The sequence below is a fragment of the Lithobates pipiens genome, unplaced genomic scaffold, assembly GCF_037356315.1.
Source record: "Lithobates pipiens isolate NorthernLeopardFrog02 unplaced genomic scaffold, aLitPip1_a1.2 Scaffold_22, whole genome shotgun sequence".
NCBI classification, from domain to species: Eukaryota; Metazoa; Chordata; class Amphibia; order Anura; family Ranidae; genus Lithobates; species Lithobates pipiens.
In genome coordinates, this window is record NW_027507784.1 from 349,295,995 (window position 1) to 349,318,635 (window position 22,641).

General features: G+C 47.1%; 1 protein-coding gene across 3 annotated transcripts in view; it reads right to left on the reverse strand.

Moving 5' to 3' along the window:
• The window catches only part of MARCO (macrophage receptor with collagenous structure), a 70,827-nt gene that overhangs the window by 4,909 nt on the left and 43,277 nt on the right, over positions 1–22,641 (reverse strand). The window contains exons 4-7 of one of the 3 annotated variants that reach the window (XM_077450050.1): positions 11,020–11,091; positions 10,806–10,886; positions 2,078–2,113; positions 1,205–1,303 (exon numbers count right to left, since the gene is read on the reverse strand). In XM_077450050.1, coding sequence (XP_077306176.1) covers positions 1,205–1,303; positions 2,078–2,113; positions 10,806–10,886; positions 11,020–11,091 — 288 coding nt within the window. Of the gene's footprint in view, positions 1–1,204; positions 1,304–2,077; positions 2,114–6,020; positions 6,120–10,495; positions 10,532–10,805; positions 10,887–11,019; positions 11,092–22,641 lie in introns of all 3 variants that reach the window. The other 2 variants (XM_077450049.1, XM_077450048.1) reach the window with 2 other exon arrangements.

A 22,641-nucleotide genomic window follows, 5' to 3' on the forward strand; every position in this document is an offset into this window, starting at 1 on the left:
GTGGCAGGTGACGTGGCAATTGGACAATCCGCAATGCGTGGCAGGTGACGTGGCAAGTGACAATTCGCAATATGTGGCAGGTGACGTGGCAGGTGGACAATCCGCAACGTTTGGCAGGTGATGTGGCAAGTGACAATCCGCAACATGTGGCAGGTGGACAATCCGCAACGTGTGGCAGGTGACATGGCAAGTGGACAATCCGCAACGCGTGGCAAGTGACAATTTGCAACATGTGGCACGTGATGTGGCAGGTGGACAAACTGCAACGTGTGGCAGATGACATGGCAAGTGACACGCTCAGGGCTCCCACTGATTCTGCATTAAGGTGAATTGAACCATTTCATTTTAAATTGCAGTGTAATAATATAAATAATGCTCTTCAATCATCTTGACACCATAACAACTATGGTGCCGTGATGATTGAAGCGCCAACACTAGCCATTTCCCTCATAAATTGCCCGCAAAAAAAACAAACGTATTTTCTGGCAGTGCCCCTCCCGAGACTAGACTCTGGATCCGCCCCTGTGGTGATGGAGGGTGTTGGGTGTACATGGCGGTGCACCACTATGTCTGCACACCAAGCAGTGCCGCATTACCCACAAGGTCCCCTAGCAGACAGCTTGGTACTGGTCTACTAGCTCAGTTTTCTGTAGAAGTGGATGTTGTGGCACTCAGATGGCTTTTCCGTGAGGCACTGCGGCCAATCAGAAGTCAGGATGAAGAGTGGGGGGAAATCAAGGTTTCTTTACACTGAACATGGAAGTGGTGATTAGAGGCACCGCGGCTTGTTTGCTTACGTGTTTAGTTATTAACTTCTTAACAGTTGAAGATGTTTTAGCTGCAAAGATTGGGCCTACTCAACATTGAACCCTACGGACCAAGACTGGGGTGCCATTAAAGTTTACGTCCCAATACTTTTGGTAATATAGTGTAATTGGTACTATAATATGTTTTTCTATAGATCTTGTGGTCTCAGAAAATATATAGCTTTAGAGTGTCTTTGATAAATGTGAAAGCCCATAAGGCTAATTCTGATAGTACTGGAAAATGTGAACAGGGTGCAGGTTGGACATCTGGGTGGCTTGGAGGGTAGAGGTGCCCAAAGCTGCCAATCTGCCTAAAGCCTTGATTGGTCTTCCTCCGGACCTGACATGAAGGGTCTCTGTTTGGGGGGGGGGCTTCTCTGTATTCATTTATTTCATACCTGGTAATCCATTAATCCCGTTGTCACCTTTATCTCCTTTCTGTCCTGCTGGGCCCTGTACACCGGAGGGGCCAGGAGCCCCCGGAGCCCCCAGGTCACCTGGAATACACAATGGGAATCTGTATATTAACAATTTAATGTCATTAGAATCCAATACAGATGATATGAACCCGAAGATCTCTTATTGCAAAGGTAACAAATTATATAACAATGAATGAAGAACCATTTCATATGGAGAAAGCCAAACAAAATCCAAATTTCCCCCGGGACATCTCCTCTTTCACAAGGACCAGTGTCCTCTTATGATATAGTCAAGATAACTTCAGGCGGCCATGATGGCTTCCAATGGATATTGAAACTTTAGGCAACCATAATGACTCTCTGTGGCCATGATGATGAGTTCAGGTGGTAATGATGTCACCCAGCGGCCATTGAGGTTTCCTGGCAACCATGATGACTTTAATTGGTCTTAATGACTCCCAATAGCCATGGTTGTCTCAAATGACCTTGATGAGTCCCCACACCCATGATGACTCCTGATGACCATGGTGATTTCAGGGGCCACAATGTTTCCAAGCAGCAATGATGTCTTCAAGCTGCCATGATGACTCCCTGTGGCCATAATGATGTTTGGAGGTTATGACTCCTGGTGGCCATGATGACTCCCAGCAACGCAATTCATTTTGGTGGTCTTGATTATGCCTGGCAGCTATGATGGTCTCAAATGGCCATGATGACTCCAGGCAGCCATAATGACTTAAGGAGGCCATGGTGGCTCCCAGTGGCCATGATGACTCCTGGCAGCCATAATAAATATTGGCATTCATTGAACATTTTACAAAGAGATGATTGTGTAATTTGAGATTATTTTACCTTTTTGTCCCGACACTCCTGGTTCACCTTTCACCCCTTTATAAGACAAAAATATAACTTGGCTAGTGTGCAGAATTGACTATTTATCATTTGTATGACATTATAATAATTAGTAAGGTGATATCGTTATCCCCTCATTGTATGTTCTATCATATCATCTATTGGCAGCCCCTCCCCCCATAATCTCTGTATATATGGTAATCCCCCCTCCTCCTCTCTGTAGAGATGTCCACATGACATAAGCTCCTCCTCTTTACACAGGTAGTTTCTTTCTCACCATTTGCCCATTAAGTCCAGCTGGTCCGGGGGGTCCCTGAGGTCCGGGGGGGCCACCATCTCCTCTCTGGCCAGGAAGTCCTGCAATCACATACAGGTCATAATGGGAATGTATATCCAGTTCTGGGTGGAGCGCCCGCAGACCATCCAGCCACCGTGCTCTGCGCCTCTCCCCACCTTTATACATTTTGTGGATTTGGATTTCCAGGCTCACCTGTATCTCCCTTCTCTCCTCTCATTCCTGGGGGCCCCGGGGCTCCTCTCTCCACTCTGATTCCCGGAATCCCTGATAATGAAATATACAATAGAAGGAAACAATCTCATCCCGAGTGTATAAAATTGTCATGTAATATCCCAACACACACAAATTAAAGAGGACCTGCCATAAGTGAAGCCAGGCCAGAGCACTATAGAATATCAGGTAACAGCGGAGATCCCCTTTTACATTCATTCTTTCATTGCTGAGTGATCACTAATGGAAATCTGGCAGAATTATCTACTTCTATTACTTCTATTACTTCTATTACTTCTATTACTTCTATACTATTTATCACAAAATCATCTGCTGATCAGAAGATAAGTTAACAAATCAATGAACTGCACCACAGAAAATATACATAATCAGTGCAGCAGCGGCCAATAGGGAGCAGCCAGACTCCCAACTTCAATAACAAACAAGTAACAGCAACTCTAAATCAGGGGCGGACTAACCATTCGGGCACTCGGGCACTGCCCGAGGGCCCCATGCCACTAAGGGGCCCCACCAGGGTTGCCAGCCTCAATAAAACCAGGGACAGTATGTAAAAATCTGTGTTTTTAAAAAAATCCCAAGATTATAGCTGCCCCGCCTCTCCAGTACCCCTTCAGTGTGTGTATGTGTATTCTGTGTATACTGTGTGTGTATATTGTGTGTCTGTGTGTGTATACTGTATGTGTGTGTGTGTGTGTATACTGTGTACTGTGTGGCCCCATATTCTATTGCCTGGGGGCCCCATAATATCCTATTGCCTGGGGGCCCCATAATCTCCTATTGCCCGGGGCCCCATAATCTCCTATTGCCCAGGGGCCCCATGAGTTGTCAGGCTGCCCCTGCTCCGGATCTGATTATTATGCAGTGATAAATGTAACAATTACTAAATCAAAACAAAGTAACACATTTTGTGCAAAACATAATAATATAATATAAACCAATAAAATCCGAAGTGATCGGCTCTCTTCAAGTCATGTGTGGTGGAGCTCATTAATCGTTAATTAAAGGAGCAATGCACTGATTGGACACTGGACTTACGATTTGCTCTGTCCAATCACTGATCTTCTTATAAAGCACTTTTGATTATTTTTGTTTTAAGTGAATTAATGGGGTTTACATTATAATACTGAATTTGACACACATGACTTGAAGAGAGCCGATCACTTCGGATTTTATTGGTTTATATTATTGGATTTATGTTTTGCACAATATGTGTTACTTTGTTTTGCTTTAGTAATTGTTACATTTATCACCGGATAATAATCAGGGGAGCACTGCTGGTACTTGTTTGTTATTGATCAGAAGATACAGACAATATGTGGCATCCTTTCCTCCAAATAACATTGATACACGGGTATCATAGTTTGCCACTTATTTTGTGAGCATAGTCCATTTAAGACCCCTTTCACACTGGGGCGTTTTTCAGGCATTTTTCCGTTGTTTTAGCATTCAAAAAAAGCGCATGTAAAGCGCTTGAAAGAAGCCTCATCTGCAATCCCAATGTGAAAGCCCCGAGTGCTTTCACACTGAGGCGCTGCGCTGGCAGGGCGTCAAAAAAAAGCAGCTTCTTTGCAGCGCTACTGGAGCGGTGAATGCACCACTATTAAAAGTGCCCCTTCCCATTGAAATCAATGGGAAGCGCCTGCAAAGTGCCTGCAAAGCGCCTGAAAAGCGCTTTTGGCAGCAGCGCTTTGTGGGCGCTTTGTGGGCGCTTTAAACCCTTTATTTGGCCACTAGTAGGGGTTAAGGCTCGATTCACATCTATGCATGTTGCTTTTGAGCGTTTTTGCAGTGCTTTTTGCGGTGCTTGTCGCGTTTTTGGACACGCGGTTTTCCCGCGATTTTTCCGCGTTTTGTTCTTTTTTACACTGTGGTTGCTTAGCAACCAGATATACACAGTAAAAAAAAAATCGCAGCAAAATCGCGGTAAAAACCAGTACTTGCGTTTTTGGTGCAGGTCCATTGACTTCTATTACATGCAAAACGCTGCATTTTGCGGGAAAAAAAGTCCCCGACCCTTTCCAAAAACTCAGAGGCACAAAAATGCATTGATGTGAACATGTTCCATAGGAACCCATGTTAAAAAATTTCCTTGCATTTCTGCAAAATGCAAAATGCATCAAAAAACGCGCTAGTGTGAATCGAGCCTAAAAGCGCCCCACTAGCGCTTGAAAAACGCTGGTAGAGCACCGCTAGTTTAAGCGGCGCTTTACAAGCGTTTTTCAGGCACTGGCAGTGTGAAAGGGCTCTTAAAGGATACATATATTTGGTATTTATTACCCTGACAAATCATCTGCCTTTATGTTTAATAGTACATAGCCGTGTTTTGTTCAATGTACAAACACTATATTGCCAAAAGCATTTACACACACATGACCTTTAATGACCCCCCAGTCTTAGTCCAGAGGGTTCAATATTGAGTTGGCCCTTTGCAATCTCCACTCTAATTCATCCCAAAGGTGTTCTATGGGGGCTGAGGTCAGGACTCTGTGCAGGCCAGTCAAGTTCCTCCACCCCAAACTCACTCATCCATGTCTTTATGGACCTTGCTTTGTGCACTGGTTGCCATTCGTATTGGAACAGGAAGGAGCCGTCTTCAAACTGTTCCTACAAAGTTGGGAGCATGAAATTGTCCAAAATGACTTGGTATGCTGACGCCTTAAGAGTTCCCTTCATAAAGACATGGATGAGTGAGATTGGGGTGGAGGAACTTGACTGGCCTGCACAGAGTCCTAACCTGAACCCGATAGAACAGCTGTGGGATGAATTAGAGCAGAGACTGTGAACCAGGCCTTCTGGTACAAATGATCTTCTGGAAGAATGATCAGACATTCCCATAGACACCCTCCTAAACCTTGTGGACGGCCTTCCCAGAAGAGGTGAAGCTGTTATAGCTGCAAAGGGCCAACTCAATATTGAACCCTCCGAACTAAGACTGGGGGGGTCATTAAAGCTAATGTAAAGGCAGGTGTCCCAATACTTTTGGTAATATAGTGTAAGAAAACATATAGCTTTGGAGTGTCTTTGGTAAATGTGAAATCCATAATGCTATTTTGTGATACTGAAATATGTGAACAGGGTGCATGTTGGGCATCTGGGTGGATTGAAGCCGTGGTTCTCAACCTCAGTACTCAACTACCCCCAACAGGCCATGTTTTAGGAATTTCTCTATAAAATAAATGTCCAAAATACCGAGACATTCACTCTGATTTAAAGCACCTGTGCAGGATAGAGGAAAACCCGCAAACACGGCCTGTTGGAGGTACTTGAGGACTGATATTGAGAACCCTGGCTTGGTGGGTAGAGGTGCCAAGATCTGATAACCTGCCAACAAGGCCTTGATTGGTCTTCCTCCGGACCTGACATGAAGGGTCTCTGTTTGGGGGGGGGGCTTCTCTGTATTCATCTATTTCATACCTGGTAATCCATTAATCCCGTTGTCACCTTTATCTCCTTTCTGTCCCGCTGGGCCCTGTACACCGGAGGGGCCAGGAACCCCCGGAGCCCCCAGGTCACCTGGAATACACAATGGTAAGGTCATTAGAATCCAATACAGATGATATGAACCCGATACAAAACTCTCACAATCTACAAGATGTTCTCCTATTATAAAAGTAATAAATGATATAACAAAGAATGAAGAACCATTTCATATGGAGAAAGGCAAACAAAATCCAGATTTCCCCCGGGACATCTCCTCTTTCACAAGGACCCGTGTCCTCTTATGATACTCAGTGGTCAAGATGACTTCAGACGGCCGGAATGGCTTCCCATGGTCATTGTAACCTTAGGCAGCCATAATGACTCTCTGTGGCCATGATGAGTCTAGGCCAGGGGTCTTCAAACTATGACCCTCCACTTGTTCGGGAACTACAATTCCCATCATGCCTCGTCATGTCTGTGAATGTCAGAGTTTTAGCAACAGCTGGAGGGCCGTAGCTTGAAGATCCCTGGTCTAGGCGGTGATGATGACACCCAGCAACCATGATGACTTTAGTTGGTTTTGATGACTCCCAGTGGCCATGGTGGTCTCAAATGGCTATGATGAGCCCCCCACACCCATGATGGCTCCCGGCACAATGATTCTAAGCAGCCATGATGACTCCCTGTGGCCATGATGTTAGGACATGATGACTCCTGGTGGCCATGATGTTAGGACATGATGACTCCCTGTGGCCATGATGTTAGGACATTATGACTCCTGGTGGCCATGATGTTAGGACATTATGACTCCTGGTGGCCATGATGTTAGGACATGATGACTCCTGGTGGCCATGATGTTAGGACATGATGACTCCTGGTGGCCATGATGTTAGGACATGATGACTCCCTGTGGCCATGATGTTAGGACATTATGACTCCTGGTGGCCATGATGTTAGGACATTATGACTCCTGGTGGCCATGATGTTAGGACATTATGACTCCTGGTGGCCATGATGTTAGGACATTATGACTCCTGGTGGCCATGATGTTAGGACATTATGACTCCTGGTGGCCATGATGTTAGGACATTATGACTCCTGGTGGCCATGATGTTAGGACGTTATGACTCCTGGTGGCCATGATGTTAGGACATGATGACTCCTGGTGGCCATGATGTTAGGACATTATGACTCCTGGTGGCCATGATGTTAGGACATGATGACTCCTGGTGGCCATGATGTTAGGACATGATGACTCCTGGTGGCCATGATGTTAGGACATGATGACTCCTGGTGGCCATGATGTTAGGACATGATGACTCCTGGTGGCCATGATGTTAGGACATTATGACTCCTGGTGGCCATGATGTTAGGACATTATGACTCCTGGTGGCCATGATGTTAGGACATTATGACTCCTGGTGGCCATGATGTTAGGACATTATGACTCCCAGTGGCCATGATGTTAGGACATGATGACTCCCGGTGGCCATGATGTTAGGACATGATGACTCCCGGTGGCCATGATGTTAGGACATTATGACTCCCGGTGGCCATGATGTTAGGACATTATGACTCCTGGTGGCCATGATGTTAGGACATTATGACTCCCGGTGGCCATGATGTTAGGACATTATGACCCCTGGTGGCCATGATGTTAGGACATTATGACCCCTGGTGGCCATGATGTTAGGACATTATGACTCCTGGTGGCCATGATGTTAGGACATGATGACTCCTGGTGGCCATGATGTTAGGACATTATGACTCCCAGTGGCCATGATGTTAGGACATGATGACTCCCGGTGGCCATGATGTTAGGACATTATGACTCCCGGTGGCCATGATGTTAGGACATTATGACTCCCAGTGGCCATGATGTTAGGACATGATGACTCCCGGTGGCCATGATGTTAGGACATTATGACTCCTGGTGGCCATGATGTTAGGACATTATGACTCCCGGTGGCCATGATGTTAGGACATTATGACCCCTGGTGGCCATGATGTTAGGACATTATGACCCCTGGTGGCCATGATGTTAGGACATTATGACTCCTGGTGGCCATGATGTTAGGACATTATGACTCCTGGTGGCCATGATGTTAGGACATTATGACTCCCGGTGGCCATGATGTTAGGACATTATGACCCCTGGTGGCCATGATGTTAGGACATTATGACCCCTGGTGGCCATGATGTTAGGACATTATGACTCCTGGTGGCCATGATGTTAGGACATGATGACTCCTGGTGGCCATGATGTTAGGATATTATGACTCCCAGTGGCCATGATGTTAGGACATTATGACCCCTGGTGGCCATGATGTTAGGACATTATGACTCCCAGTGGCCATGATGTTAGGACATTATGACTCCCAGTGGCCATGATGTTAGGACATTATGACTCCTGGTGGCCATGATGTTAGGACATTATGACTCCCGGTGGCCATGATGTTAGGACATTATGACTCCTGGTGGCCATGATGTTAGGACATGATGACTCCTGGTGGCCATGATGTTAGGACATGATGACTCCTGGTGGCCATGATGTTAGGACATGATGACTCCTGGTGGCCATGATGTTAGGACATGATGACTCCCTGTGGCCATGATGTTAGGACATTATGACTCCTGGTGGCCATGATGTTAGGACATGATGACTCCCTGTGGCCATGATGTTAGGACATTATGACTCCTGGTGGCCATGATGTTAGGACATTATGACTCCTGGTGGCCATGATGTTAGGACATTATGACTCCTGGTGGCCATGATGTTAGGACATTATGACTCCTGGTGGCCATGATGTTAGGACGTTATGACTCCTGGTGGCCATGATGTTAGGACATTATGACTCCTGGTGGCCATGATGTTAGGACATTATGACTCCTGGTGGCCATGATGTTAGGACATGATGACTCCTGGTGGCCATGATGTTAGGACATGATGACTCCTGGTGGCCATGATGTTAGGACATGATGACTCCTGGTGGCCATGATGTTAGGACATGATGACTCCTGGTGGCCATGATGTTAGGACATGATGACTCCTGGTGGCCATGATGTTAGGACATTATGACTCCTGGTGGCCATGATGTTAGGACATTATGACTCCTGGTGGCCATGATGTTAGGACATTATGACTCCTGGTGGCCATGATGTTAGGACATGATGACTCCCGGTGGCCATGATGTTAGGACATGATGACTCCCGGTGGCCATGATGTTAGGACATTATGACTCCCGGTGGCCATGATGTTAGGACATTATGACTCCTGGTGGCCATGATGTTAGGACATGATGACTCCCGGTGGCCATGATGTTAGGACATTATGACTCCCGGTGGCCATGATGTTAGGACATTATGACTCCCAGTGGCCATGATGTTAGGACATGATGACTCCCGGTGGCCATGATGTTAGGACATTATGACTCCTGGTGGCCATGATGTTAGGACATTATGACTCCCGGTGGCCATGATGTTAGGACATTATGACCCCTGGTGGCCATGATGTTAGGACATTATGACCCCTGGTGGCCATGATGTTAGGACATTATGACTCCTGGTGGCCATGATGTTAGGACATTATGACTCCTGGTGGCCATGATGTTAGGACATTATGACTCCCGGTGGCCATGATGTTAGGACATTATGACCCCTGGTGGCCATGATGTTAGGACATTATGACCCCTGGTGGCCATGATGTTAGGACATTATGACTCCTGGTGGCCATGATGTTAGGACATGATGACTCCTGGTGGCCATGATGTTAGGATATTATGACTCCCAGTGGCCATGATGTTAGGACATTATGACCCCTGGTGGCCATGATGTTAGGACATGATGACTCCTGGTGGCCATGATGTTAGGACATGATGACTCCTGGTGGCCATGATGTTAGGACATGATGACTCCTGGTGGCCATGATGTTAGGATATTATGACTCCCAGTGGCCATGATGTTAGGACATGATGACTCCTGGTGGCCATGATGTTAGGATATTATGACTCCCAGTGGCCATGATGTTAGGACATTATGACCCCTGGTGGCCATGATGTTAGGACATGATGACTCCTGGTGGCCATGATGTTAGTACATTATGACTCCCGGTGGCCATGATGTTAGGACATGATGACTCCTGGTGGCCATGATGTTAGGATATTATGACTCCCAGTGGCCATGATGTTAGGACATTATGACCCCTGGTGGCCATGATGTTAGGACATGATGACTCCTGGTGGCCATGATGTTAGTACATTATGACTCCCGGTGGCCATGATGTTAGGACATTATGACCCCTGGTGGCCATGATGAGGTCAGGCAGTCTTGATTAATCCTGGCAACCATAATGATACTTGGTGGCCATTGTGGCTCTCAGTGGCCATGATGGCTCCTGGTAGCCATAATAAATATTGGCATTCATTGGACATTTTGCAGGAAGATGATTGTATAATTTGTGATTATTTTACCTTTTTGTCCCGACACTCCTGGTTCACCTTTCACACCTTCGGGAGACAAGAACATAACTTGGCTAGTGAGCAGAAATGACTATTTATCATTTGTATGATGTTATAATAATTAGTAATCTAATATATTCCGGTTTATATGATTCAAAATAAGAATAATTATTATCCCCTCATTGTATGTTCTATCATATCATCTATTGGCAGCCCCTCCCCCCATAATCTCTGTATATATGGTAATCCCCCCTCCTCCTCTCTGTAGAGATGTCCACATGACATAAGCTCCTCCTCTTTACACAGTTAGTTTCTTTCTCACCATCTTGCCCATTAAGTCCAGCTGGTCCGGGGGGTCCCTGCGGTCCGGGGGGGCCACCATCTCCTCTCTGGCCAGGAAGTCCTGCAATCACATACAGGTCATAATGGGAATGTATATCCAGTTCTGGGTGGAGCGTCCGCAGACCATCCAGCCACCGTGCTCTGCGCCTCTCCCCACCTTTATACATTTTGTGGATTTGGATTTCCAGGCTCACCTGTATCTCCCTTCTCTCCTCTCATTCCTGGGGGCCCCGGGGCTCCTCTCTCCACTCTGATTCCCGGCATCCCTGATAATGAAATATACAACAGAAGAAAACAATCTCATCCCGAGTGTATAAAATTGTCATGTAATATCCCAACACACACAAATTAAAGGGGACCTGCCATAAGTGAAGCCAGGCCAGAGCACCATAGAATATCAGGTAACAGCGGAGATCCCCTTTTACACTCATTCTTTCATTGCTGAGTGATCACTAATGGAAATCTGGCAGAATTATCTACTTCTATTACTTCTATTACTTCTATTACTTCTATTACTTCTATTACTTCTATTACTTCTATTACTTCTATTACTTCTATTTGTACAGTTTATGTCGAGTTTTGGTAAACTAAAGAAGGGAATTGTCCAGTGATCGGAAGATACGGACAGTATGTGGCGTCCTTTTCCCTGAATAACATTGTCAGCCCATTAACTGCCCATGATTGTCCCTTTGGGGTCGGTAATATGTCTGTGCCGGTACTGACTTCACTGCCTGAAGATCTCTTCTCCAGACATTGATTTCCGTGTTGAGGACTAAAGTCCTCTTCTCTGATCAGAGGTGTCGTCACGGATCAAATACAAAGATCTTCATTCTGACATCTGGCCATTCACAATGTTTACTTTGTTGAGGCCTTCAGGGTCCGCCTTGGTCCTGAGCTGTAATATTGGGGTGGAGATGAGCGATGTCCGAACTCCGAGGACAATTCATTTCCCACCAATGTATGTAGATAATCTCTACATCTGGAAGGGAGGTGATACCAGGGCTGGACTGGGACAAAAATTTGGCCCTGGACTTCATCCAGACCGGCCCACTTTAATTTTGGAAACACGCAAAAAACAGTACATAAACTGTACGCAATTGCGCAAAAAGGCCCCTAGAGAGCCCCCCTTACATCAGGGTCCCCATACAGCCTTCCCCTTACATCAGGGTCCCCATACAGCCTTCCCCTTACATCAGGGTCCCCATACAGCCTTCCCCTTACATCAGGGTCCCCATACAGCCTTCCCCTTACATCAGGGTCCCCATACAGCCTTCCCCTTACATCAGGGTCCCCATACAGCCTTCCCCTTACATCAGGGTCCCCATATAGCCTTCCCCTTACATCAGGGTCCCCAGAGAGCCCCTCTTACATCAGAGTCCCCAGAGATCATCTGCCTTACATCAGGGTCCCTAGAGAGCCAACCCCTTACATCCGGGTCCACAGAGAGCCCCTCCTAATATCAGGGTCACCAGAAAGAGGGCAGGTAGTGGGCCGGGGCCTTGTGGTTAGGGACTTCTGCACTGACTCAGTGCTATGGGCCCCAGATTCGGGGCTATAGCCCCAAAAGTCCCTCCCAGCGATGCCACTGGCTGTCACTGAAACCGGCCCACTGAGCCATCGGCCCACTGGGAAACTCCCTATAGTCCCTATGGCCAGTACATGCCTGGGTGATACCATCGAGGTCAAAGCAGATGATTCTAAAATGGCAGAACCAGCCACATTGGGGGTGTTCCAGTCCAATCACTTCCAGATCCGGTCTGGTTCTTCTCATGGTGTTAGTGGAATAACCCCAAAAAATATCCCGTTCAGTACAAACCAATTCTCAATACCCATACGGGTCATGTTGGCTACTGACTGATCTTCTGCTCCTTAGGGCCAAGACTTGGTGGCAAGAGGCCATCTTGGTGGCACCTTCCTAAGGCATAAGAAAGAAGGTTCCTGTGTTTCCTCCTCGGGAACTTCCTCTCCTTTAATAGGCCACCTTCTTGCGGTGATCACGTTGAAGGGAAGAAACCAACAAATCACAACCCCTTTGTGCCAAAGTCCAGAGCATAGACACCCTTCTAGGAAGGTTGTCCCAAAATGCATGATGTCCCCAGCTCACCCCACAAGGAAATGTTCCTTACTGATTGGCTGGGCTGATAGATCCTTAGAACTGCAATTGTTAAGGCTGACCTGTCACATATACAACATGCATAAAAATCTGGAATGAAGAATTCTTCTGCTGGGCGCTGTGGTTCCTCCCACCAGCTGCTACGTCATCATTGTGTGGTGTACAGGGGCAGAATGACAACTCATGGGGCCCCCGGGCAATAGGAGATTATGGGGCCACACAGTATACAATCACACAGTATACACATACATGTACACACAGTATACAATCACACAGTATACACATACATGTACACACAGTATACAATCACACAGTATACACATACATGTACACACAGTATACACAGACATGTACACACAGTATACACAGACATGTACACACAGTATACACATACATGTACACACAGTATACAATCACACAGTATACACATACATGTACACACAGTATACACAGACATGTACACACAGTATACACAGACATGTACACACAGTATACACAGACAGGTTTCTATTGGGTGAGAAGGTGCTGGAGAGGCGGGGCAGCTATAATCTCGGGATTTTTAGACCAAAAGGATGTTAGTAAGGGACATTTCAGGGACAGATGTAAAAGAAAACACAGATTTTTACATACTGTCCCTGGTTTTACTGAGGCTGCCAACCTTAATGGGGCCCCCTAGTGGCCCAGGGGCCCTCGGGCAGTGCCCGAGTGGCCAAATGGTCAGTCCGCCCCTGGTGGTGTATCTACCTGAAGATACCTGAAGATATGTACGTCTTAGGTAATAGATGTCTTTTTTTTTGGGGGGGGGGTCTGTCCACCATCGTCACTCTCTGCTTCTGGGCTGTGGATAAAGTAGGTACCACCAGTCCTCTTGTATGGGGCCCAGGCAGCTGGGTGAATCAAATATAGGCAGGGAGTGTGATCGGCATGGCAGGGGGGCAATTACTGTAAACAATTCCCTGTATTGCTCTCTCTGCAGCAGCTGAAAGCCGGCTTCTTCTCCTCTTCCTCCTGCCAGCTTTCAGCGGCTGCAGATAGGGCCATACAGGGGATCGGTTACAGTAATTGAACCCATCCTACCACACCCCTCATCCTCCCTGTGCACCGTATGTGTCCCCCTGCTGTCCAGGTTCCCCTGTGTGCCCCCTGCAGTGCATAGGCCACCCTCCTCTACTTCCAACCAGCAGGTGCCAGCACACAATAGAATCCTTCAAGATGGAGAGTGGGTCAAGTGTGCAGTAAATATGTCACATTTACCAGCCCCTTCCTTTCCCGAATGAACACAATAAGTGATCAGTACCAATCAATCACTGTGTTCATTCATAACTGAAGCATTGAAACCTGTGAGGTTTTTTTTTGGGGAGGGGGTCTGTTAGGTTGGCTGCATTGGGCTGCATCCTTTCTAACAGCAGTCCTGATCTGCTTTGTCCTTTACAGTCCCTCAGCCAAGAAAAAAACGTAAGAAATTCTTCCCCAACTGCGTCAGTAAATTCCCTCAAACAACTTTTAGTTTCCACCGCCGAGCTGTCCGGACTGCGACCGCAAAGCCAAATAACTCGTTCTGCTGATATTTCAATTTGTGGGACAAAATTTTGCAATGAGGTGATAATTCTTCATTTCTCGTGATTGTGAAACATCTTCAGTGTATTGGGACTGTTCCCGCTGAGCTGAACATTTGACTTCCCCTGAAATTTGTGAAAAAGAACAGAAATGTCTCAAGATTTTTGTTGATGGACAATAGTTGCCTGGGAACCTCATGTTCCAAGATGTTATCAGCTTCTTCTTCTGGTTTTGTGTGGCCCCCATTACCAGCAGTTATGTACAATTCCAGGTTACAGGGCACGGATTTGTTTAGCATCAGAGCCCAGCTTATCCACGTTGCTGTAGGCATGGGGACAAGAAGCCATCTTCTCAGTTGTAGAGCGAGCCAAGAAACGGAAAAGTACTCCCTTCTGTAAGTTCTTCTCCTATTTTATTGTAAGACACAGAATGTCTGGCCTCTGGGGAGCGCTGGTGGGGAGCGGGGGATCTCTCCAACATTTCCCAAGGCAAATCCTCCACCTCGGCAGAAATGTCAGCTCAGTGTGGGGTGAGGAGCTTCAGCGAGAAGAGCGATATGAGAAGCCTTCAAACAGCAGAAGGAATTCATAACAACCTGTATGGAACATATTCTATGGTAAGAGTTCCATTATTCTTTCATCAACATTTGGCATTACAGTCAGAGATGAGGCTCAGAGACCAGTGCCTATAGCAGTAGAGAGACTCCCACCAACCAGCAGGATAAGTGCACAAGCAGATCACCCTGGCGGATGACACGGGCTCACCTGAGGTGCTGGGTCTTAGCACTAACCGGTATTCACCAGAGCTCTGGATGGTGGAGATGGGTTTTGCTGCTTGTTATTAACAGATAGCGGTCCTCAGGATCGTCAACCAGGAGGTGAGCAAGCCATGGCCTAGTAGCAGATATAGCAGGTAGGGATCCAGCAGAAGCATAGTCAAGGCACAAGCCAAAGGTCAGTAGCAAAGGTTACAGGTTGGGATCCAGCAAATGCGTAGTCAAGGAATAAGCCAAAGGCCAGTAACAAAGGTTGCAGGTTGGGATCCAGCAGAAGCATAATCAAGGAACAAGCCAAAGGTCAGTAACAAAGGTTGCAGGTTGGGATTCAGCAGAAGCGTAGTCAAGAAACAAGCCAAAGATCAGTAACAAAGGTTGCAGGTTGGGATCCAGCAGAAGCGTAGTCAAGGAACAAGCCAAAGGTCAGTAACAAAGGTTGCAGGTTGGGATTCACCGGTATTCACCAGAGCTCTGGATGGTGGAGATGGGTTTGCTACTTGTTATTAACAGATAGCGGTTCTCAGGATCGTCAAGCAGGAGGTGAGCAAGCCATGGCCTAGTAGCAGATATTGCAGGTTGGGATCCAGGAGAAGCATAGTCAAGGCACAAGCCAAAGGTCAGTAACAAAGGTTGCAGTTGGGATCCGGCAAATGCATAGTCAAGGAACAAGCCAAAGGCCAATAACAAAGGTTGCAGGTTGGGATTCAGCAAATGCGTAGTCAAGGAACAAGCCAAAGGCCAGTAACAAAGGTTGCAGGTTGGGATTCAGCAAATACGTAGTCAAGGAACAAGCCAAAGGTCAGTAACAAAGGTTGCAGGTTGGGATCCAGTAGAAGCGTAGTCAAGGAACAAGCCAAAGGTCAGTAACAAAGGTTGCAGGTTGGGATCCAGCAAATACGTAGTGTAAGGGATCTTCCCGGGGTAGGGTGTGTTTGGACACAGTTCACAGCAGACTTGGAATTTATAAAGCAGATCTTGGCGTTTATTCGTGGTACAAACAGTCCAGCAAACAAAATATACAGCAACACCGTGCTTTTTTAAGTACAACAAAAATAAAAGACCTAGCCCGGCTGGGCGCTTACTAACAGGTTCTGCTCACCTATCTGACACTTATGAACACAGCGTCTTTCGCCTGGATATCGCAGGGTGAGTTTTAGCTCCAGCAGTGGCTGCGCTTGCAGCTTCCTTCAACACACAGATTGTTCATTCCCTGGCTGAGAAGCAATCACCTGCAGGCCCGCAGAGCCTTTACCTTCCCAGGCTAATTAGGATCAAAGCTCACCTGATCCCAAACCCAGAACTGGATCGGGGGATGTGGAATGACAGGTCCCTCTACCAAACCTACCTGCCATTCCATATAAACCCAGGCCCGGCAAAATTAAATAACAACTCAGCAGCATATCGCTGCTGAGAAACTGATCCATCCTGGATTTACCATCTCACACTGTGTAGCAACCTAGGTGAGATGTACACCCCCTCGATCACTTCTCCAGTGACATGTCTACATATCCCCCCCCTCTTTTTCAGACCGGAGGGCTGAGCCTTTTGTCCCCACAGACAACTTACCCTCGACAATGCGTCAGCATTTGCCTGTAATTTCCCTGGCCTGTGTTCCACAGTGAAATTAAAGTTTTGTAGGGAGAGAAACCATCTAGTCACTCTTGCATTTCTCTCCTTGTTTAACTTCATCCATGTTAGGGGGGCATGGTCTGTCACCAACTTGAATTTCCTGCCTAGCAAGTAATACTTTAAAGATTCTAGGGCCCACTTTACTGCCAAACATTCTCGCTCCACAATGGCATAATTTTTCTCGGCCGGGGTTAGTTTTCTACTCAAGTACATCACCGGATGCCCCTCACCATTCACTACTTGTGAGAGTACTGCACCTAAGCCTGTGTTAGAGGCATCTGTCTGGACCAGAAATTCTCGCCTGAAATTGGGGGTAACTAAGACAGGTGGTTGGCACAAGGCAGACTTAAGGTTTTGGAAAGCCTTCTCGGCCTCTGGGGTCCACGTGACCATTGCTGTCTTTCCGCCCTTTGTCAAGTCAGTTAGTGGAGCAGCAACTGAGGCAAAGTTCGGCACAAATCTACGGTAATACCCCGTAATACCCAGGAAAGCTCTAACCTGTTTCCTTGTCAGGGGTCTAGGCCAATTCTGTATTGCCTCAATTTTATTTAGCTGTGGCTTAATCAACCCTCTCCCAATAATGTAGCCTAGATATTTGGCCTCTTCTAGGGCTAGAGCACACTTCTCGGCATTTATGGTCAACCCCGCATCACTTATGGCATCCAACACGGCCTGTACCTTACAGAGGTGACTTTCCCAATCAGGGCTAAAAATGACCACATCATCGAGGTAGGCGGCTGAGTAATCACGATGTGGTCGCAGAATCAAGTCCATCAACCTCTGGAAAGTTGCAGGCGCTCCATGTAACCCGAATGGCATCACTACATACTGGAATAGCCCATCAGGGGTGGAGAATGCAGTTTTCTCTTTAGCCTCACCAGAAAGTGGAATCTGCCAGTAGCCCTTTGTGAGATCGAGGGTGGTTATGTACCTGGCGTTACCCAACTTCTCAATCAACTCATCTACCCTGGGCATAGGATACGCATCGAACTTGGAGATCTCATTCAACTTTCTGAAATCGTTACAGAACCGCCAAGTTCCATTGGGCTTTGGGATTAGCACAATTGGGCTGGACCATTCACTCTGTGACACCTCAATTACCCCCAGAGCAAGCATACGTTTTAACTCGGCAGATACGGCTTCCCTACGTGCCTCGGGTATCCTATAGGGCTTTAGGTTTACTCTGCTTCTAGGCTCAGTTTCAATGTGATGATGGATGAGGTGTGTACGCCCTGGGAGGTCAGAGAACTTGTTTTTGTTTTTCTGTAAAGATTCCTGAGCCTCCTGTTTCTGTGACACTGATAGAGTATCACCTACCTTGACTGGAGGGATTGGTGGTGACAAATTATTAACAGTATTTGTCGCCCCCAAGGATTCCCTGTCTTTCCAGGGCTTGATCAAGTTTATGTGATAAACTTGGAAAGGCTTCCTTCTACCTGGTTGGTGCACCTTGTAGTTCACCTCACTGATCTTTTCAACAATTTCATAAGGACCTTGCCACTTCGCCAAGAATTTACTCTCAACAGTGGGGACTAGTATAAGGACCCTATCGCCTGGGTTGAATGTCCTGATTCTTGCGGACCGGTTGTAAATTCTACTTTGGGCCTCTTGAGCTCTCTGGAGGTGTTCCCTTACCAGGGGCATTACAGTGGCTATACGGTCCTGCATTTGTGCTACATGCTCAATAACACTCTTGTATGGGGTGGACTCATTCTCCCATGTCTCTTTTGCAATGTCTAGTAGACCCCTAGGGTGATGACCATAGACCAACTCGAATGGTGAGAACCCTGTGGACGCTTGGGGCACCTCCCTAATAGCAAACATGAGGTAGGGTAATAAATGATCCCAGTCACGACCATCTTTTGCCACCACTTTCTTCAACATATGTTTCAAAGTTTTATTAAATCTCTCCACCAATCCGTCCGTCTGGGGGTGGTATACAGAGGTACGGATGTGTGAGATTTTAAATAGTTTGCATAATTCCTTCATTACTTTCGACATAAATGGCGTACCTTGGTCAGTTAGGATTTCTTTGGGGATCCCAGTCCTAGAGAACATATAAAACAACTCACGTGCAATTGTTTTAGATGCAGTGTTTCTTAAGGGTACAGCCTCAGGATAGCGGGTCGCATAATCCATGACTACCAAAATATACTGGTGTCCTCTAGCTGACTTTACAATGGGACCCACTAAATCCATGGCAATACGCTCAAAAGGCACCTCTATAATAGGGAGCGAAACCAAAGGACTGCGAAAATGTGACACTGGGGCACTAACCTGACATGTGGGGCACGACTCACAGTATTTTTTAATGTCATCATATATCGCCGGCCAAAAAAACCTCTGGAGAACCCTCTCTCGCGTTTTGTCAGTCCCCAAGTGTCCCCCAAGAACATGGTTATGTGCCATGTCAAGCACCTGACGCCGGTACGGCTTAGGTACCAGAAGCTGTTCCACAATCTCATCCTTAACCTTATTGACTCTATAGAAAAGATCATTAGTCACCGAAAAATGTGGAAATCTTTTTTCAGCATCTGGTTCCTGAGGTACCCCATTCATAACAGCAACCTGCTCTCTCGCATTTTTGAGAGTGGGGTCCTGTAATTGTGCAGTCCCAAAATTATCGCTAGACACCTCTAAGTCTAGTATATTTTGCTCAGTGGGAGGAGCCTCCTCCTCCCCAGCCAGGACCTGCAAAGGAAAACAATCATTTTCATCCTGCACATTTTTATCATTCACAGTGGACAAGGCAACCCCCTTAGAGGTATCCTCACTCCTTTTGGGGATTTTTCTTTTTTCCCAGAGAGCCCAGAATAATGGAAAATCGCGCCCCAATATTACATTATGCATGAGGTTTTTAACCACACCCACTTCATATTGTACGGTGCCTTGTTCAGTCCCGACTTTAGCCAGCACTATAGGGTACACTTTTGTATCACCATGTATACACACAACGCTCATATGCTTTTTAGACTCTAAGTCCCCAGTCACCAGGCTAGCATGCACCAAGGTTACAAGGCTTCCTGAGTCCATTAACGCTTTAACAGGAAAGTCATTGATTGTGATGTCGCAGATTTGCGGTTCAGTCTCTAGTCCAGGAACTGCAGCACAAGATGGTTCCGCAAATAGCGACTGACGCCGGCTAGCGTCACATTCCATGGGTTCAGAGGTAAGAGGGCAATGGGCAGACACGTGTCCCGCCTCATGGCATCTCCAACACTGGATAGGGCCTGGTCCCCTTGGCAAGGAGTCCTTTTTAGAGCCCCTTAGACACCCGGGACCATCACCAGTCTTTTGTCCTTGAGACACCACTTGAGCCCTTTTCCCCCCATCAGCAGCCCTCCACACTCCCCCAATAGATGGAAGTCTCTTACCAGCTGACGGTACCGATCTGGCGCTCCGGGGAGGTGAAGATGCTGCAGGAACATCACGGAGGTAGTCCTCAGTCGCCTGGAACCTCTCCACAAGGTTGACAAGTTCGTTTGCATTCTTAGGATCACCTTGTCCCACCCAGCGTTGCAGGTCAGTAGGAAGTGCTCGGAGGTAGCGATCCATCACAACCTTCTCTAGGATTTGTGCAGGAGTAGAAGTGTCTGGCTCCAACCACTTTCTTGCCAAATGGATTAGGTCATACATCTGGGACCTCGCTGATCTGTCCGGACTGTAGCTCCAGTTGCGTACTCTCCGGGCACGGACTGCAGTAGTAACTCCTAGTCGGGCAAGTACCTCCGCTTTTAGCCGAGTATAGTCCTTAACCTCTTGCTCACTGAGGTCATAGTAGGCCTTTTGAGGTTCACCTGTTAAATAGGGCGCAATTACCTCTGCCCACTCAGCGGCTGGTAACTTCTCTCGCTCAGCCACGCGCTCAAATACTGTTAGATAGGCCTCAACATCGTCCTCAGCAATCATCTTTTGCAGCGCTTTCTGCACAGTCCTTCTCCCAAAAAAAATCTCTGGAGCGGCTCCCATCACTGTGGGTGGATTAGCAACCACAGGCGCCTCTCGATTTGCTATCAGGTGCTCGATAAGTTGTTGTTGGCTTTGGCGCAAAGCTTGCAACTCTTCCTTATGCATCTGCTGTTGTGCAGCCATCATCTGCTGTTGTTGCAAACTCACTTGCATAAACTGCTTCAGCATCTCCTCCATGTTGCTGGACTGTTCTTGGAGTGTAGTTGCAGCTTTCACCCAGGACATAAGCAGCTGTAGCCAAGTCTGTCCACACCGTTGCCCCTAGCAACCGTGTTGCCCGCTACCTCCACCAATTGTAAGGGATCTTCCCGGGGTAGGGTGTGTTTGGACACAGTTCACAGCAGACTTGGAATTTATAAAGCAGATCTTGGCGTTTATTCGTGGTACAAACAGTCCAGCAAACAAAAGTATACAGCAACACCGTGCTTTTTTAAGTACAACAAAAATAAAAGACCTAGCCCGGCTGGGCGCTTACTAACAGGTTCTTCTCACCTATCTGACACTTATAAACACAGCGTCTTTCGCCTGGATATCGCAGGGTGAGTTTTAGCTCCAGCAGTGGCTGTGCTTGCAGCTTCCTTCAACACACAGACTGTTCATTCCCTGGCTGAGAGCAATCACCTGCAGGACCTGCAGAGCCTTTACCTTCCCAGGCTAATTAGGATCAAAGCTCACCTGATCCAAAACCCAGAACTGGATCGGGGGAGGTGTGGAATGACAGGTCCCTCTACCAAACCTACCTGCCATTCCATATAAACCCAGGCCCGGCAAAATTAAATAACAACTCAGCAGCATATCGCTGCTGAGAAACTGATCCATCCTGGATTTACCATCTCACACTGTGTAGCAACCTAGGTGAGATGTACACCCCCTCAACCACTTCTCCAGTGACATGTCTACAGTAGTCAAGGAACAAGCCAAAGGTCAGTAACAAAGGTTGCAGGTTGGGATCCAGCAGAAGCGTAATCAAGGAACAAGCCAAAGGTCAGTAACAAAGGTTGCAGGTTGGGATTCAGCAGAAGCGTAGTCAAGGAACAAGCCAAAGATCAGTAACAAAGGTTGCAGGTTGGGATCCAGCAGAAGCGTAGTCAAGGAACAAGCCAAAGGTCAGTAACAAAGGTTGCAGGTTGGGATTCACCGGTATTCACCAGAGCTCTGGATGGGGGAGATGGGTTTGCTACTTGTTATTAACAGATAGCGGTCCTCAGGATCGTCAAGCAGGAGGTGAGCAAGCCATGGCCTAGTAGCAGATATTGCAGGTAGGGATCCAGGAGAAGCATAGTCAAGGCACAAGCCAAAGGTCAGTAACAAAGGTTGCAGGTTGGGATCCAGCAAATGCGTAGTCAAGGAACAAGCCAAAGGCCAATAACAAAGGTTGGAGGTTGGGATCCAGCAAATGCGTAGTCAAGGAACAAGCCAAAGGTCAGTAACAAAGATTGCAGGTTGGGATCCAGCAAATACGTAGTCAAGGAACAAGCCAAAGGTCAGTAACAAAGGTTGCAGGTTGGGATCCAGCAGAAGCGTAGTCAAGGACAAGCCAAAGGTCAGTAACAAAGGTTGCAGCTTGGGATCCAGCAAATACGTAGTCAAGGAACAAGCCAAAGGTCAGTAACAAAGGTTGCAGGTTGGGATCCAGTAGAAGCGTAGTCAAGGAACAAGCCAAAGTTCAGTAACAAAGGTTGCAGGTTGGGATCCAGCAAATACGTAGTCAAGGAACAAGCCAAAGGTCAGTAACAAAGGTTGCAGGTTGGGATCCAGTAGAAGCGTAGTCAA